At 43.0% G+C, this 16,844-nt stretch overlaps 2 protein-coding genes across 2 annotated transcripts; both read right to left on the bottom strand.

Annotated features, from left to right (window-relative positions):
* Window positions 1-1,797: 1,797 nt before the first annotated feature.
* On the bottom strand, window positions 1,798-6,388 carry LOC124045038 (protein tyrosine phosphatase domain-containing protein 1-like). Its single transcript, XM_046364248.1, has 10 exons — window positions 5,988-6,388; window positions 5,777-5,873; window positions 5,088-5,253; window positions 4,914-4,994; window positions 4,686-4,807; window positions 4,449-4,586; window positions 3,308-4,338; window positions 2,674-2,868; window positions 2,202-2,312; window positions 1,798-2,118 (listed from the first exon to the last, which is right to left on the bottom strand). The coding sequence occupies exons 2-10, from the start codon at window positions 5,853-5,855 to the stop codon at window positions 1,984-1,986; spliced, it is 2,058 nt and encodes a 685-aa protein (XP_046220204.1). The 5' UTR covers window positions 5,856-5,873; window positions 5,988-6,388; the 3' UTR covers window positions 1,798-1,983.
* A 1,632-nt stretch (window positions 6,389-8,020) lies between these two features.
* On the bottom strand, window positions 8,021-14,805 carry LOC124045037 (androgen-dependent TFPI-regulating protein-like). Its single transcript, XM_046364247.1, has 6 exons — window positions 14,581-14,805; window positions 14,225-14,374; window positions 13,969-14,070; window positions 9,308-9,423; window positions 8,973-9,145; window positions 8,021-8,765 (listed from the first exon to the last, which is right to left on the bottom strand). Exons 1-6 carry the CDS (start codon window positions 14,743-14,745, stop codon window positions 8,740-8,742), a joined length of 732 nt encoding a protein of 243 aa, XP_046220203.1. The 5' UTR covers window positions 14,746-14,805; the 3' UTR covers window positions 8,021-8,739.
* Window positions 14,806-16,844: the final 2,039 nt, after the last annotated feature.

Genomic DNA, 16,844 nt, shown 5'->3' with positions numbered 1-16,844 from the left:
CCCCTGCAAGAATGAATGGGAAAACCATTGCAGTTTACCGTGCCATGATACTTTACTTTTGTGTAATACCACATTTCTGTACAGGGATGGTGATTATCACTGAGCTGGCTTTATGTGGAGATTAAGTATTTCAATTCATGTGTTGGATGTTACATGTTCAATATAACTACAAGTCTTTAAGGCATATACTGTAACAAATACTCCACCTTGGTCTGCTTAATTAACAAAACCAAACTGACACTTTAATTGTAAACTCTGAAATAAACTGCATTTCCTTGGGTCTGCATTGTAACTGTACAATATTGAAGTAAACAAGTCATATTTAAATACAATACACTTAAAGTACAATATGTGATGACAAAATAAACTGTGGATTAAAAACAACCCAAACTGCACAGGAAGGCACAACATACAGTGGCAAGAAAAAGTATGAACCCTTTGGGATTATCTGGATGAATAAATTGGTCATAAAATTAGATCCGATTTTCATCTAAGTCACAACAACAGACAAACACAGTCTGCTTAAACTAATAACACACAAATTATATTGAATACATAATTTAAACATTCACAGTCTAGGTTGGAAAAAGTATGTGAACCCCTAGGCTAATGACTTCTCCAAAAGCTATTTGGAGTCAGGAGTCCAATCAATGAGACGAGATTGGAGATGTTGGTTAGAGCTGCCTTGCCCTATAAAAACACTTGCAAAATTTGAGTTTGCTACTCACAAGACGCATTGTCTGATGTGAACCATGCCTAGAACAAAAGAGATCTCAGAAGACCTAATATTAAGAATTGTTGACTTGACAAAAGAATCTCTAAAAGCCATGATGTTCATCAGTCCACGGTAAGACAAATTATCTGTAAATGGAGAAAGTTCAGCACTGTTGCTACTTTCCCTAGGAGTGCAAAGATGACTGCAAGAGCACAGCGCAGAATGCTCAATGAGGTTAAGAAGAATCCTAGAGTGTCAGCTAAAGACTTACAAAAATATCTGGAACATGCTAACATCTCTGTTGACGAGTCTACAATACGTAAAACACTAAACAAGAATGGTGTTCATGGGAGGACACCACAGAAGAAGCCACTAATGTCCCCCAAAAAAACATTGCTGCACGTCTGAAGTTCGCAAAAGAGCATCTGGATGTTCCACAGCGCGACTGGCAAAATATTCTGTGGACAGATGAAACTAAAGTTGAGTTGTTTGTAAGGAACACACAACACTATGTGTGGAGAAAAAAAAGACACAGCACACCAACATCAAAACCTCATCCCAACTATAATGTATGGTGGAGGGAGCATCATGGTTTGGAGCTGCTTGGCTGCCTCAGGGCCTGGACAGCTTGCTATCATCGACAGAAATGTATTCCCAAGTTTAGCAAGACATTCTGCAGGAGAATGTAAGGCTATCTGTCCGCCAATTGAAGCTCAACAGAAGTTGGGTGATGCAACAGGACAACAACCCAAAACACAGAAGTAAATCAACAACAGAATGACTTCAACAGAAGATTGAGATGCTGTGGCATAACCTCAAGAGAGCAGTTCAGACCAGACATCCCAAGAATATTGCTGAACTGAAACAGTTTTGTAAAGAGGAATAGTTCAAATTCTCCTCCTGACCGTTGTGCAGGTCTGATGCGCAACTACAGAAAACATTTGCTTGAGGTTATGCTGCCAAAGGAGGGTCAACCAGTTATTAAATCCAAGGGTTCACATACTTTTCCCACCCTGCACTGCAAATGTTTACATGGTGTTCAATAAAGACATGAAAAAGTATAATAGTTTGTGTGTTATTAGTTTAAGCAGAATATATTTGTCTATTGTTGTGACCTAGATGAAGATCAGATCAAATTTGATGACCAATTGATGCAGAAGTCCAGGTCATTCCAAAGGGTTCACATACTTTGTCTTGCCACTGTATATGGCTGTTGAATATATAACAAGTCTCTACATAGGGACAGTCTGGAACAGAATGCAGCAGTGCTATGGAGTCAGCATAATAGGGCCGGGAGGCATAAATGGTACCTCATCCTCCTCTATGGCTATAAACCTCATGTCATGTAGGACCAGTCTGAGGATCTCTGTCATGGCCGGATACACCGCTGAGCATTTTCCCATCTGTGAAGAGTCAAAACAGCTGTTTAGACCCCTTTAAACTACTGTTGTCAAAAGGGAGAAGACTACATCATCTAGTATTCTACCTTGGTGAAAGCCTTGATGGTGCGCTCCAGGAAAGCAGCCTCCACCTCTTCTGGTATTGTGAGAACATGAGCCATACAGTCCAGAATGCACATCAACATCTCCCTGGGAGCCTGGAGGGGATGTGGTCAAATAGAATACAGCTTTATTGTTGAATGAAAATGTGCCTTGTGCCTTTCCGAACATCCCCAGAAACTGTAGGCCTTTTGTGGGGAGCAATTATGGGGGGTTTAAGTGCCTTGCTCAAGGGCACAATGCAGGTTCGGTTCGATTCACATTTTTGTGTTGCCTGGCCCGGGGCTTTAGGCTGCTCTAACCTCTAGGCAACTGCTGCACCCAAATTAATAGGTTAACTGAACAGAAGTAGTCAGTAGATTCACACAGTATTTAGCAAGTCCAAGTTTTCTGTGTTAGATCATAGGATTGGGCCCAGAATGAGAAGCCCTGAGGTGGCCTACAATAAGTGCTGCTGACCTGGTCCAGTGGTTTGAAGACAGCCTCAGGGTTTGCAGGGTCACTGTCGTTAAGGTCCAGTTTCTGTACATCTCTGACGGAGATGACTGGCTCCTTCAGCTGCTCCAGCCAGGTCCACATCAGCCCAGAGAGCACAAATGGGTCCTTCTCCAATGTACACAGCCTCTCCCATGCCCCTCCCATGTTTAACCCAGACTGCAAACAAATACAAAATAGACAATCATTGCCACCCAAGCACACAAAAGGCCTACTGGAGTTAACCGAATGGCACTGCAGTATCAAAAAGGAAAATCCTACCTATATGAATTTCCTTTATGTACAAATGTAGTTGTCAGATAAGGTTCAGGTAAACATGATTTGTCAAAAGTACCATTACACATGCAATAATAATATTTTAGTATTTAGAAATATATATATAATATAATAATAATAATAATAATAAATGCCATTTAGCAGACGCTTTTATCCAAAGCGACTTACAGTCATGTGTGCATACATTCTACGTATGGGTGGTCCCGGGGATCGAACCCACTACCCTGGCGTTACAAGCGCCATGCTCTACCAACTGAGCTACAGAAGTATGGACAGTATTTTTTCTTTTTTTTAACTATGCGATTAAATGTCGAGTTCCTACCTGCCAGGCGTGGAGTCTCTCCAAGTGTTCGTCCTCTCCATCCAGCTCCAGATCCACCGCCAGGGCCTGGGCCACCAGCACCCGCCTGGCCTCCTTGGACAGCTCTGTCTGGATGGTGATGAAGGGCACCTCTGACTCCTCTATCTGAAACACCTGGGACACATTCCCATTGTTCGCTAACTTCTCCCTCCACCTAAACAACATGCTGCCAAACGTTTTCTGCTTAGGGTGGCACTCAGACTCGCTGCTCTGGCAGGCTTTCTGCCTCTTCTTTAGGAGTGGGGATCCCTCCGCCAGGCTCTTCTGCTCCCAGAGGGACCCATGGGGAAAGAATCCATTTTGGGAGCTGTACGTGGTGGTGACGGGGCTGACTGTGGCCAGGGTTCTATGCAGGGAGTTCAGGGAGGGAGAACAGGCCACAGGCAAGTTGCTAGCGGATAGAAAGTTAGAGAGAGGTTGGGTCAGCAGGTGGAGTTCAGAGCCTAGCCTCTGTACGTCCGACTCGCTGTAGCTCAGGCTCTTGCGGTGGTAGAAGAGGGCCGGTTCGTTGGCGTGTCGGTGTTTGGTTGGGGGTCCCGGTAATCGGGGCCGGTCCCCCATGCTGCCTCCGCCGAAGCTACCCTTGGTGAAGCCAAAGTCGTAGTAGCGTTCAAACTCCACCTCCTCCTCGGCGGTCATGTCATGGATGTCCAGCATGTCCTCCTCGATTACCTGACGGTGCTCAGCGATGTCCAGCAGCAGCTTGCAGATCACATGGATGATCTTGGGCAGGTGCCTGAGCTCCCGTCGCTCATAGCCGTGCAGCATGTGTCTCTGGCGGGTCAGGAACTGGGACAGGGTGACTGGGTTAGTACTGGGCTCAGCGCAGGAGAAAATACTCCTGATGGGGACCAGGAACTGGGCAAACTCCCGCACGCAATACAGCTGACCTCTGGTCTGGATGGAGTTGGGACGTTTAGAACGTACAAACACGATGGCCTGGTCAGCGGTCATCCTCGTGGCGAAGACCAGGTAACACGCTAACAACACACCTGAGAGAAAACACAGCCAAAACCATCAGCGTTAGGGTCAGTCGTGACCAAAAAGCATAGTCATTTTGATTACTGTGATTGTCAAACTTTTTTGTCCTATACTACATTACCTGTTCTTCCCAGACCAGCATGACAGTGGACAGACATCTTCCCCTCCTGAATCGCAAAGGACATGACTTTCACCATGTCCAGGATGGATGTGAGGGAGGCCACCCCATAGTCATTCCATCCAAAGTTATAGAAATATACTGGAGTATAAGGACAGTCATTATTTAACCATTCTCATGGTAAGTTTGCCTTTGGCTTCTTTAGTTTTCCTCATTGTAGAGAAATAGTCATAAACTTACTGCCATTCTCCATGAACACCTCAGGTCGGTAGGAGAATCCACTCTCTGGTTCCAGTGTGTTGGGACCACAGCTGGCGTGTTCCCCTGGTCTCTGCAGGTTTATCACCGTCTTTAGGCCACATCTACACACACACACTGAATTAGGAATCTATTATTTTACCTTTACTAGCTGTATTGAGCTGATTTATGAGGACAGTAAACCCTGAAATAGTAAATCTATTAAATTACCTTTTAAATTGGTCAATGATGTTGTACTTTTCTATTAATGCAGTAGAGGGCCTGGCCATGGCAAGTAGGTTCTCTGTGACCCTGAAAAGAAAGGCATGCTTCTGCATAAAATGTATGGGTATAATCCACTTACGTTCAACATACACATTTTCATAGAGCCTTTCTGATTCCTACCAGGAGGAATAGAGGCCTTTGATGGCTTGCTTGTCCTCGCTCCAGCGGTCAGGGTTCTCATACTTGCAGTTCAGACCTCCACACCCTAGGGAGCACTGTGTGGCTCCAGGTATGACGTGACGTATCACCTCCTCGACCAACGTGTAATTCGCCCGGGGGGTCCTGACTGGGAGACACAAGGAGGATTGGGGGTTTTATAGGCAAGATGGGGGGTGATAAAGGGTGGTGGGATGGTGGTGTTTGTAGAATATCGTCCTCTGTCACTTCAACCATCTGACCTCAGCAGTTTCCACTCAGATTTATATTTTATGTTGCAGTCTGCTTGTGGAGACATGTTGGAAAGAACTGATACATTCAATGGACTACCATATAGGTCAAGCATACACTACATTGTTTCTTCTTTCTGAATCAAACTGCAGAATCAACATCTGTGATTGGATTAGCACATTGTAAATAAGTCGTGTCAAGCTTAACTATGAGGTGTTCACAATGTAAAGTAGTAGTATTAAGCTTAAGTATGAGGTGTTCAGCCATTTACAGCTAGCTAATCTGTCTGGCACACTCCACCAGACGTAACCGAAGTACTGTAAAAATAGCAACACAAAAACCTATTTCAACTTTTCATACATACAGAACAATTTGTTTTGTTGACAGTATATATTATCCTCTATGATATAGTATAGGCATACCTGACTCCATGTAGCGGTAGGGGACTCCACTGCTTGTATGAGGGTGGAGTACTAGAGGACGGAATACCCAGGCAGACATCCACTGCCATGGCAGTGCCTTGGCATGCGCACACACACAAACAAACAAACAAACACTAAGATAAAAACCTAATCACATGAACAAAGTAACAGCAACCTCAAAATAGTTAAATAAAGTATCCTCAGCACTTACAACTGTAGCAACAAGGATGTGGAGCTAGTGATCGTCAGCATCTTCAGACATCAACCTAAAACGACTCCACATGCCCACGTTGGACCACAGACAGCAGTCTGCTCAGATGCTGTAAATCTAAGCTTTAGTCTTCCTGCACCACCTCGGGTCTTGAGTTAATCAGCCTGGATTATCTCTGGAAAGTAGGGTTTGGCAACAACACCATCTACTGCATTTCTTATGCTCATCTCTGGACTGGCAGTGCCATGTATCTCACCAGGAACAGGTATTTTGATCCATGGAAATACAGCATCCTGGGCTGCCTTCGTTGAGAGGAGTCAGAGAAAGGAGGACCATCAGAGGTGTAGGTTGAACCGTGGCATGGCTCTGGACGTTAAGACACCTCCCTGGACGCTCCTCTTCTCTCCTCCTTAGTCATGTACTGGACCTCCCTCAGGAGGAAGAGCAGTAGGTCTATTCCTGACTCCTGGATTAACCCACTAATCTCATTACTGTACAAATAGGTTCAACAACAGGCAAAAGCCCCAGTGGCCACTCCACCTCTCAATAGAGCAAAAATGACTGGTCATCTCTGACCATGTAGATTTGAACTCCCTTCAGTTCATAACCACACTGAGATAACACTTGTTAGTCATTTCATTACGGTCTTCGGATCAATCACCCAGAGATATCATGTGATCAGAAATCAATACATTCAATGTATAGTATGTTTACACCAAAATATGAACTGTAATCTCATTGAGTCATTCAGGGTGCTATGGTGCACTGTATATCAATCATACACACAAAGAAAATCATATGGTACATTTGTTTGTTGATGGAATTAACAACCAACGTGAAGCAACTGTCATTGACTGTGATATCCAGGTTCAGACACTGTAGAGAAGATAGAGTCAATCCTATTCAGGTAAGGGGCAGGACCTGAATGAAATAGGAAGCACAGTGTCAAGTTTGATCATGATTTGCTTACCTGAGGTACTTGAAAGCTGATTATGGATCCGTCTAAGAAGGGAAAGATAGACACTGACGCATCTCAGGCCATTCTGAAACAATGAATAGTAATTGGGAAGGGAAAGTGTCCTTGAGGTCCCTCTGGTAAGATAGAACCTTCTGGTAGGGTAGAACATGTTGCTTACAATGGCTTTCACAACAGATGATTGATGAATGGGTGACATGGTAAGGAGGATAAATTGATTAGCAGATTGACAGTCCTGCACTTAACTGATTGTGTTGTTCATGAAGGATTTAAGGTTACTGTAACCTCTTGTATTATCTGATCAGCTTAGTACTTCAGTCTAGTTGAATCCTCTGAGGGCCCACGCATCTTTTATTTGGTAACACTTTACATAGATTTTTATTGTGTAGTTACACTGTAATGACTCTAGTAACATTATATTACTGTGCTGTTACATTGTGTAATTGTAGTGTGCGGTTGCATCCACAGTGAAACAAAGACTCCCCCTATGTAAATTGTGACTAAATTCTACTCCTTTTCAGCTTAATTGTACTCTTTTGTAAAGACATCTAATTGTGTAGGAGTCTTACATAACAGAGGGTGATACATGGCCTCTGGATGAGAGGATACTGTTGAGAAGATTAGTCTGGCCTGATGAATGAGATCATAGTGTGGGACAACTGTCCAGGCAGGCCTAACCAGGGACAGACACAATAACTAAATTAACATCTAGAAACAACCTCTAATCCCTCCTCCTAGACACTTAATCTAGATCTGAATTCTTTCGCTAAGTAAACAAAAACTGCATCCCTTTACAGAAACAGTAGATCGCCTCGTGCCCTATTGGCCGTTCTGGCTCAGACAAGGCTAGTAGTACGCTCCGATAGCTGGGGGTTACCGTGGTTGCCTGCAGAGGAGAAACATTGACCCTATGGCTCCACCACCTGGCTACAAATGGCAGTGACAGGCAAGGATTCCAGAGCAGTAAAATAGAATGAATCCTCACTTTGGTCATAAAGCAGCTCAGAATGCAATATGTCAACAATTTCACCTAATAAAAAGGAGTCACATCAATGTATATAATTCAAATCTTTTAATTTCATCTTGTTCTTACTTCCCTCCAAGTTACATAAGGAACCATATTGTTCTAAAAGTCAACATACAGTATAAATTGAATTAAAAATGTAAAATAACAAAATGCACATAAGGAACTGTGCCTTTCACACAACCAACAGTACCGTATCAAGTGAAACAGCATCATGATAAAGGTAATAGAATCACAAAATGTATTTATACTGTAATATTATTACGCCACATAGGGTGAGAGAACAATATGGGTTAACTCAACCAATAAAGGACCAACTTATTCATGTCAAATATTATATTGAGCTGTTACCTCAATGTGACACAGCACAATATCCTGTGGTGGAGTAAATCAAGTCTAATTACTGAATGGAATCTTAAAATTATTTGGCATCTGACCATAGAAGCACATAATGCCCACTGCCTGAGAGCTGCCTGAGAGCTGCCTGAGAGATACCGAGCAGGTACAAGTTGACTCTAACTATTGATACAGGATAAGATATAGTTGTTTAATGCTAAATGTTATAAATAGGACTGAGGGGAAGGTAATCTGATTCTAAATCTGTGATTAGGGGCAACTTCTACCTTCACCAAGAGATCCACCAGTCTCTTTCTGGATGAGGTGATCAGTGCTGGTTGTACCGGTCCTGTCTGTCTGTCTGTCTTTCCTCTCTGATCCCCTCCTTGGCTCTCAGCTTACATGCCAGCACACACTTATTTCTTCTTCTTTCTCTGAGGCCCTTTCAGAGAGAGAGAACGAGAGTAGAGAGTGGTTAATGAACAACACACTGACACACCAAAGGTAACCTCTTCTGACAACCTGACAAATCTAATTCAGAGGCCTCGTGGTAATCTAGGACAGAAACCCTGCTGCATTGAGATGTTGGGTGCATCTAAACAGTGTGGTTATTTTCCTTTCCTGTCATACAGTCCGAGAGCTGTCCCACCTGCAGATACTGCAGTGGTCTTCCAGATCTTGTGGTTGAGTTTCTCCCCCAGCAGGTAGAGGGGAGCCACGGTGATGGACGACACCCCCAGGAATATCACCAGGCCCATAGGACTCAGACGCTCCATGATGGGGTAGACCCAGATACCAGCCACATGGTGCACCCACAGAATCCTGAGAGAGGGGGGGGGTTATAGGAAGATGTCCAGATGTTGTTAAAAGTATCATAACATTCAGTCAAGGAGAGTGGAGGAGTAAGAGGCGGCCTCGAAGAAACAGAGCATTTTTCGTCAAACCACAACAACTTAACAATGTGATTGATAAAACCTTACTTACCATCCCAGATAAAGAACAGCTATGACAGACAGACCTAGAAGGCCTCTCATCTTGCTGCCATATCTATGAGGCTGAATATACATCTGCAACAGTGCCAATGGCAGGGTGACCGTATGCTGTAAGCAGAGGGAAAAGACATGACTGAAATAAAGAATGACAGAAACCAACCCTATCATCATAGCCCCACGTGTAACAAATGTCCAACAGGTCATTGCATGTGTTGATAGATTGTGGCCACATAAACAAGGCTGTCATGTTAGTGTTAGGCAAGAACTAAAAACATGCACCACCTGGAATAGATTGAGAAACAATAGGATAGACTGGAGGAATAGAGGAAGAGGTCAGGCCTTTATGTACTTAGCAATGCCTGCTTGTGAAACATCTGCAGCAAGTAGACTGACTTTTGCAAATCAAATCAAATTGTATTGGTCACATACACATGGTCAGCAGATGTTAATTCGAGTGTGGTGAAATGCTTGTGCTTCTACTTCCGACCGTGCAGTAATATCTAACAATTTCACAACAACTCCCTTATACACACACAAGTGTAAAGGAATGAATAAGAATATGTACATATAAATATATGGATGAGCGTTGGCCAATAAGCAATATGCAGCAGATGGTATAGAATACAGTATATACATGAGACGAGTAATGTAGGGTATGTAAATATTATATCAAGTGGCATAGTTTAAAGTGACTAGTGATACATTTATTACATCCAATACATACATTACATACATTTTAATTATTACATACATTTTAATTATTAAAGTGGCTAGAGATTTGACTCAGTATGTTGGCAGCAGCAGTATGTTGGCAGCTGGCTGTTTAACAGTCTGATGGCCTTGAGATAGATACTGAAAAACAGCTTCTCGGTCCCAGCTTTGATCCACCTGTACTGACCTCACCTTCTGGATGATAGCGGGGTGAACAGGCAGTGGCTCAGTTGGTTGTTGTCATTGATGATATTTTTGGCCTTCCCATGGCATCGGGTGCTGTAGGTGTCCTGGAGGGCAGGTAGTTTGCCCCCGGTGATGCGCTGTGCAGACCTCACCACCCTTTGGAGAGTCTTACGGTTGTGGGCGGAGCAGTTGCCGTACCAGGTAGTGATACAGCCCGACAGGATGCTCTCGATTGTGCATCTGTAAAAGTTTGTGTGTTTTCGGTGACAAGCCAAATTTCTTCAGCCACCTGAGTTTGAAGAGGCGCTGTTGCGCCTTCTTCACCACACTGTCTGTGTGGGTGGACCATTTCAGTTTGTCAGTGATGTGAACACAGAGGAACTTAAAACTTTCCACCTCCTCCACAACTGTCCCTCTGCTGTTTCCTGAAGTACATGATCATCTCCTTTGTTTTGTTGATGTTGAGTGAGAGGTTATTTTCCTGACACCACACTCAGAGGGCCCTCACCTCCTCCCTGTAGGCCGTCACATTGTTGTTGGTAATCAAGCCTATCACTGTAGTGTCATCTGCAAACTTGATGATTGAGTTGGAGGTGTGCATGGCCACACAGTCATGGGTGAATAGGGAGTACAGGAGAGGACTGAGCACGCACCCTTGTGGGGCCCCAGTGTTGAGGATCAGGGATATCCTTGTCTCATCGCGCACCAGCGACTCCTATGGCGGGCCGGGCGCAGTGCACGCTAACCAAGGTTGCCAGGTGCACGGTGTTTCCTCTGACACATTGGTGCGGCTGGCTTCCGGGTTGGATGCGCGCTGTGTTAAGAAGCAGAGCGGCTTGGTTGGGTTGTGTATCGGAGGACGCATGACTTTCAACCTTCGTCTCTCCCGAGCCCGTACGGGAGTTGTAGCGATGAGACAAGGTAGTAGCTACTAAAATTGGATACCACAAAATTGGGGAGATAAAGGGGTAAAAATACAACAACAAAAATAACACATACAAAAAATGAAAGTCCAGGACCCAGTTGCACAGGGCGCAAACAAGATCCAGGGTCTCAACAAGTTTGGAAGGTACTATGGTGTTAAATGCTGAGCTGTAATCGATGAACAGCATTCTTACATAGGTATTCTTCTTGTCCAGATAGACTAGGGCAGTGTGATTGCGTCATCTGTGGACCTATTGGGGCGGTTGCAAATTGGAGTGGGTCTAGGGTGTCAGGTAAGGTGATATGCTCCTTGACTAGTCTCTCAAAGCACTTCATGATGGTGGAAGTGAGTGTTCCGGGTAGATAGTCGTTTAGCTCAGTTACCGTGGCTCTCTTGGGAACAGGAACAATGGTGGCCCTCTTGAAGCATGTGGGAACAGCAGACTGGGATAGGGATTGATTGAATACATCCGTAAACACACCAGCCAGCTGGTCTGCGCATGCTCTGAGGACGCGGCTAGGATTTCCGTCTGGGCTGGCAGCCTTGAGAGGGTTAACACGTTTAAATGTTTTACTCACGTTAGCTGTGGTGAAGGAGAGCCCGCAGGTTTTGGTAATGGGCCATGTCAGTGGCACTGTATTGTCCTTAAAGCGAGCAAAGAAGTTGTTTAGTTTATCTGGGAGCAAGACGTCGGTGTCCGCGACGGGGCTGGTTTTCCTTTTGTAATCCGTGATTGACTGTAGACCCTGCCACATACATCTTGTGTCTGAGCCGTTGAATTGCGACTCTACTTTGTCTCTATACTGATGCTTTACTTGATTGATTGCCTTGCAGAGGGAATAGCTACACTGTTTCTAGTCGGTCATGTTTCCGGTCGCCTTGCCATGATTAAAAGCAATGGTTCGCGCTTTCAGTTTTGCGTGAATGCTGTCATAAATCCACGGTTTCTGGTTGGGGAAGGTTTTATTAGTCACCGTGGGTACAACATCACTTATGCACTTGCTAATAAACTCGCTCACTGAATCAGCGTATACATCAAAAATGTTTGTCTGAGGCCATCCGGAGCATATCCCAATCCACATGATCGAAGCAATCTTGAAGTGTGGACCAGCATTGAACAGACCTGAGCACAGGCGTTTCCTGATTTAGTTTCTGTCTATATGCTGGGAACAACAAAGTGGAGTCATGGTCAGATTTCCCGAAAGGAGGGCGAGGGAGGGCTTTGTATGCGTTGCGGAAGTTAGAGTAGCAATGATCCAGAATGCTGCCAGCCCGGGTCGCGCACTCGATATGCATCAAAAATTTAGGGAGCCTTGTTTTCAGATTAGCTTTGTTAAAATCCCCAGCGACAATAAATATAGCCGCAGGATGTGGTTTCCAGTTTACATAGAGTCCAATGAAGTGTTTTCAGGGCCGTCGAGGTGTCTGCTTGGGGGGGGGATACACGGCTGTGATTATAATCTAAGAGAATTCTCTTGGGAGATATTGCAGTCGGCATTTGATTGTTAGGAATTCTAGGTCAGGTGAACAAAAGGACTTGAGTTCCTGTATGTTGTTATGATCACATCACAACTCTTTAATCATAGGGCATACACCCCCGCCCTTCTTCTTACCAGAGAGATGTTTGTTTCTGTCGGCGCGATGCGTGAAGAAACTGGGTGGCTGTACCGACTCTGATAACGTATCCTGAGTGAGCCATGTTTCCAAGAAACAGAGAATGTTACAATCTCTGATGTCTCTCTGGAAGGCAACCCTTGCTCGAATTTCGTCTACCTTGTTGCCAAGAGACTGAACATTGGCGAGTAGTATACTTGGGAGCGGTGAGCCCGTCTACGAAGCCTGACCAGAAGACCACTCCGTCTGCCCCTTCTGCAGTGCCGTTGTTTCGAGTCGCCTACTGGAATCCGATCCATTGTCCTAGGTTTTGGTCCAAACAGAGGATCTGCTTCGGGAAAGTCGTATTCCTGGTCGTAATGTTGGTAAGTTGACGTTGCTCTTATATCCAATAGTTCTTCCCGGCTATATGTAATAAGACTTAAGATTTCCTGGGGTAACAGTGTCAGATATAATACATAAAAAATAAAAAACTGCATAGTTTCCTAAGAATGCAAAGCGAGGCGACCAACTGTCAGCGCCATCCTGTACAGCTCGCAATGTGTTAAAACCAGTTCTGACAAGGTATTCGACTGCTCTACCAACTGTAGGTGAATGCACCAATTTGTAAGTCGCTCTGGATAAGAGCGTCTGCTAAATGACTTAAATGTAAATGTAAATGTAGCTCAGTTGGTAGAGCATGGCGCTTGTAACGCCAGGGTAGTGGGTTCGATCCCCGGGACCACCCATACGTAGAATGTATGCACACATGACTGTAAGTCGCTTTGGATAAAAGCATCTGCTAAATGACATATATTATTATTATTATTAAAACTGACAGGGTGTGTATGGTACAGGTGCAGTGGAGCCAAGAGGCCACAGAGTGAGAGTTGTGTCCATTGTGCTGACAGATTACTAATGTAGTCTTGATGGCTCAGTTGGTTGGAAAACACTAGCAACACCACATTGTTGTGTGACTGGCTACATTAATTCACGTGAAATGCAACCATAATTGAAAGATCAGAGACTGTTCAAAGCTATGTGAATCTGACCCTATTCAGAAACCTCTACCTTTGAATTACTAGGACATGACCTCTTCAAAGAACCATGCGATACAAAGCCACACTGACCTGCACAGCCAATTGGATACAGTTCCATCTTTAATAGAATACATTGGGATCACACAGTCAGTATAAAGTCCACCATGTGCAGCACGTGCAAATGATTGTGACACTTACCATAGCATGGTTCAACCAGATAGGAATAATGTCATCTAGAAACTTTGGAAACACCAGCTCTCTGTTGTAGTGATATATCGACCAGAAGGACAAGAACACAAACTGGGGATTAGAAATTAAGAGAAAATTGGTTATTATGTCCAAATACATGTTATCAGTAATACCAGTTTAGATGTACTGTATATTATACACGTCATAAATGTAGTCAAATGTGCACACACACAAAATATAAATATATACATTAAAAGGCACTTACTGTCCCAATAGGAAAAGCCCAAATAGTGAAAATGGTGTCTCTTAATTTCACTAGGAGGAGAGGTACACCACACCTCAAATTTTTGGATGGCAATATCAGGTGGATAATGTCAATCAAAACAACGAGTCCGAAGAACACTGTCTGCAAAACCTTCGGGGAAATGATGCAGAAATGGTTAGACTACCATTACTTAGGACACCGCCTCTAGCAATATGGCTATATAAACACAGCAATGCAATTATATAATTGTCTCACTTGGCTCGAAGCCACAGTAAGGTAAATAATGATGTAGGGTAATACAATAACGCGGATGTGTAAACTATTTCTAACATAACATAGCCACCAACCACACTCACCAGATTGAGGAAAGTCAGATATTTCCAGCGGCCTCCATATGTTTTAGCTCCTGGGTGGCCCTGTGTGACTTTCAATGAGCAATTCGCCGATAAGGTAAAGACATACCATGAAAATATTACTACATGAATGAGGAGATATGATCCCCATGACATGGTCGTAGCCATTTTGACAGCTTTTGAGCTTCCGCACAGATAGAACAATGAGCCAGATATTTCACCGGATGTATAAATGTGAAGCATCCGGTTGCCGTGTCCACTATCTACCATATGATGACGAGAGGAAGCCCAGTGGCCGGCAGTGGGAGAAAATGGATTATGGCTGACATTCTTTTAATTTTCTCATCGAGGAAACATTTGATTTAAACTAGAATATGTTACAAACAGAGTCGACTATGTTTTGTAGAGTTTACCATTTGCCAAAGTTCGAAAAATTGCTAGGGCAAATTGAGTTATTGCACACGTGCAATTCACAAAATCGGCGTTCCTAACGGAAATATGCAAATACATGCTAGAACTCACCAATAGGATATCGCTAGCCCGTGCTTGGCTCTTCCCACCTCCCTGTTTAAAAAAATAATTTTGGGGTGGGGGGTAGATCAGCTTTAATATTGCAAATAGATTGTGGCTTCCAACAATGTAATTGTCTGCATCAAGTCCAATCCCCCACATCTGTACATACATACATACATATCTAAATGCATGCATACATATAAATACATATACGTAGGTATATATATATATATACATATGTTCTTTATTACCCTCCAAACCCACCACACCTCCCACAATTGGAGCAAACTAGTGAACAACAACGCTTAGGACTGTATTTCCAGTTTATACATAATGTAACGACCCTGGGTTAATAAGTGCGGAAATCGACCCTGCCGCATGAGCATGCTTTTGCGGCACGGTCGATAGCGCGCCGGCCCTTGGGATCGAACGTTGAGGGTTCGAGACCTGCTCCCTGCTGTTTCATTACAATACTATATACATTTTATGGACACAGTCTATTTTACAATAGTTTTATTTTGTTTGTTTTTAACTCTTGTCCTTCCTCTACCCTCAACCTCTCCCATATATTTATGATCTCCATCCAGTTTAATTTCTATTTGCCATATCTTTCAAACTGTGCTCTTTCAAATAAGTTCTTAACCTATATACGTTTTACGGGCACAGTATGTTTACATGTATTTATCTTGCTGTTATTAGTTGCTATTAGTCCCAACCTTCAGCTCCATTCAAACCCTCCCATCTATCTCTTAACACCATCCATATTGAATTTCTAGTTGCCATATATTTTACATCTGTGCTGTGACATTTCTCAAAAGTTCTGAGCCTTTCCATTGAAAATAAACAGTTTTGCTAAAAGTTTTATTATATTGTTGATCGATTGACTATGATTTTTCAGATCGCCCAGTAGTGCTATCTGCAGGGTTAGCTCCAGGTAAATATTGTAATTCTTCAGTCATTCCTGGACCTGTGACCAAAAATAAGCTACATATGGACCAAAACCAAAACAAATGATCTAATGATAATAGTATATCTGAGTTTAACCACAATATTTGTTGTATTATTTGTTCTGTCTTTTCTGGTGGATTAAATAGGAATTACAACCAACTTTCTATGGCTTTGTTTAAAAAAAATAGTGATATTTGGGAGATGATTTCCTTTTCAAATAAGTGAAAGTGAGAGGTTGTAATCTGAATAATGGGAAAAGGGCCTTTCTTGAACATAGGGTGATTTTTTTCCACAAATAGAAAGGTATTTACCTTTCCATGGTAGCAAGATCTTTTCTATTTTTGAAAACTTTCTATAAAAATGTATTGGAGTGAAATCATGTATTTCTTTCGGGATATGTATACCGAGTATATCCACATCACCATCACCACAAAGTAGTATTTTTTGTGATCCAATACATAATATAGTACAATTATCATAATTTGGTTGTGATCCAGAGAGGTTATAAAAATGATCTAGATCCTCTATGAGACTGTGGAGGGATCCAAGTTGTGGATTTAAAAGAAAACATTAATCATCAGTGTAAAATGACACCTTGGTTTTTAAGCGCCATATTTCGAATCCCCTGATAATATTGTTGGATCTGAAATTAATAGCTAACATTTCGATTACCATAATAAATAGATATGCCGATAGTGGGCAACCTTGTTTTACTCCTCTTGACATTTAAAAATGTTCTGAGATTTAGCCATTATTTACACTCCTGTTTCAGTAATAATGAAATCAGATCTTGTTGAGTGTCTGAT

This window comes from Oncorhynchus gorbuscha, linkage group LG10, assembly GCF_021184085.1.
Source record: "Oncorhynchus gorbuscha isolate QuinsamMale2020 ecotype Even-year linkage group LG10, OgorEven_v1.0, whole genome shotgun sequence".
In the NCBI taxonomy this organism is placed as follows: Eukaryota; Metazoa; Chordata; class Actinopteri; order Salmoniformes; family Salmonidae; genus Oncorhynchus; species Oncorhynchus gorbuscha.
Note: the sequence above shows the minus strand (reverse complement) of the source record. Positions and strands in the feature narration are given on the sequence as shown.

Bases quoted from the DNA above. Each gene is read 5' to 3' on its own strand.
- LOC124045038 (XM_046364248.1), bottom strand. From the start codon at position 5,855: ATGTCTGCCTGGGTATTCCGTCCTCTAGTACTCCACCCTCATACAAGC. The intron at 5,254-5,776 runs GTATGCCTATAC...TGTGTCTCCCAG, and splicing joins CTACCGCTACATGGAGTCAG to TCAGGACCCCCCGGGCGAAT. The intron at 4,587-4,685 runs GTAAGTTTATGA...CTTATACTCCAG, and splicing joins GGTGTTCATGGAGAATGGCA to TATATTTCTATAACTTTGGA.
- LOC124045037 (XM_046364247.1), bottom strand. From the start codon at position 14,745: ATGGCTACGACCATGTCATGGGGATCATATCTCCTCATTCATGTAGTA. The intron at 14,375-14,580 runs GTGAGTGTGGTT...ATTTCCCCGAAG, and splicing joins ATCTGACTTTCCTCAATCTG to GTTTTGCAGACAGTGTTCTT. The intron at 9,424-13,968 runs GTAAGTGTCACA...CTCTGCTTACAG, and splicing joins TCTGGTTGAACCATGCTATG to CATACGGTCACCCTGCCATT.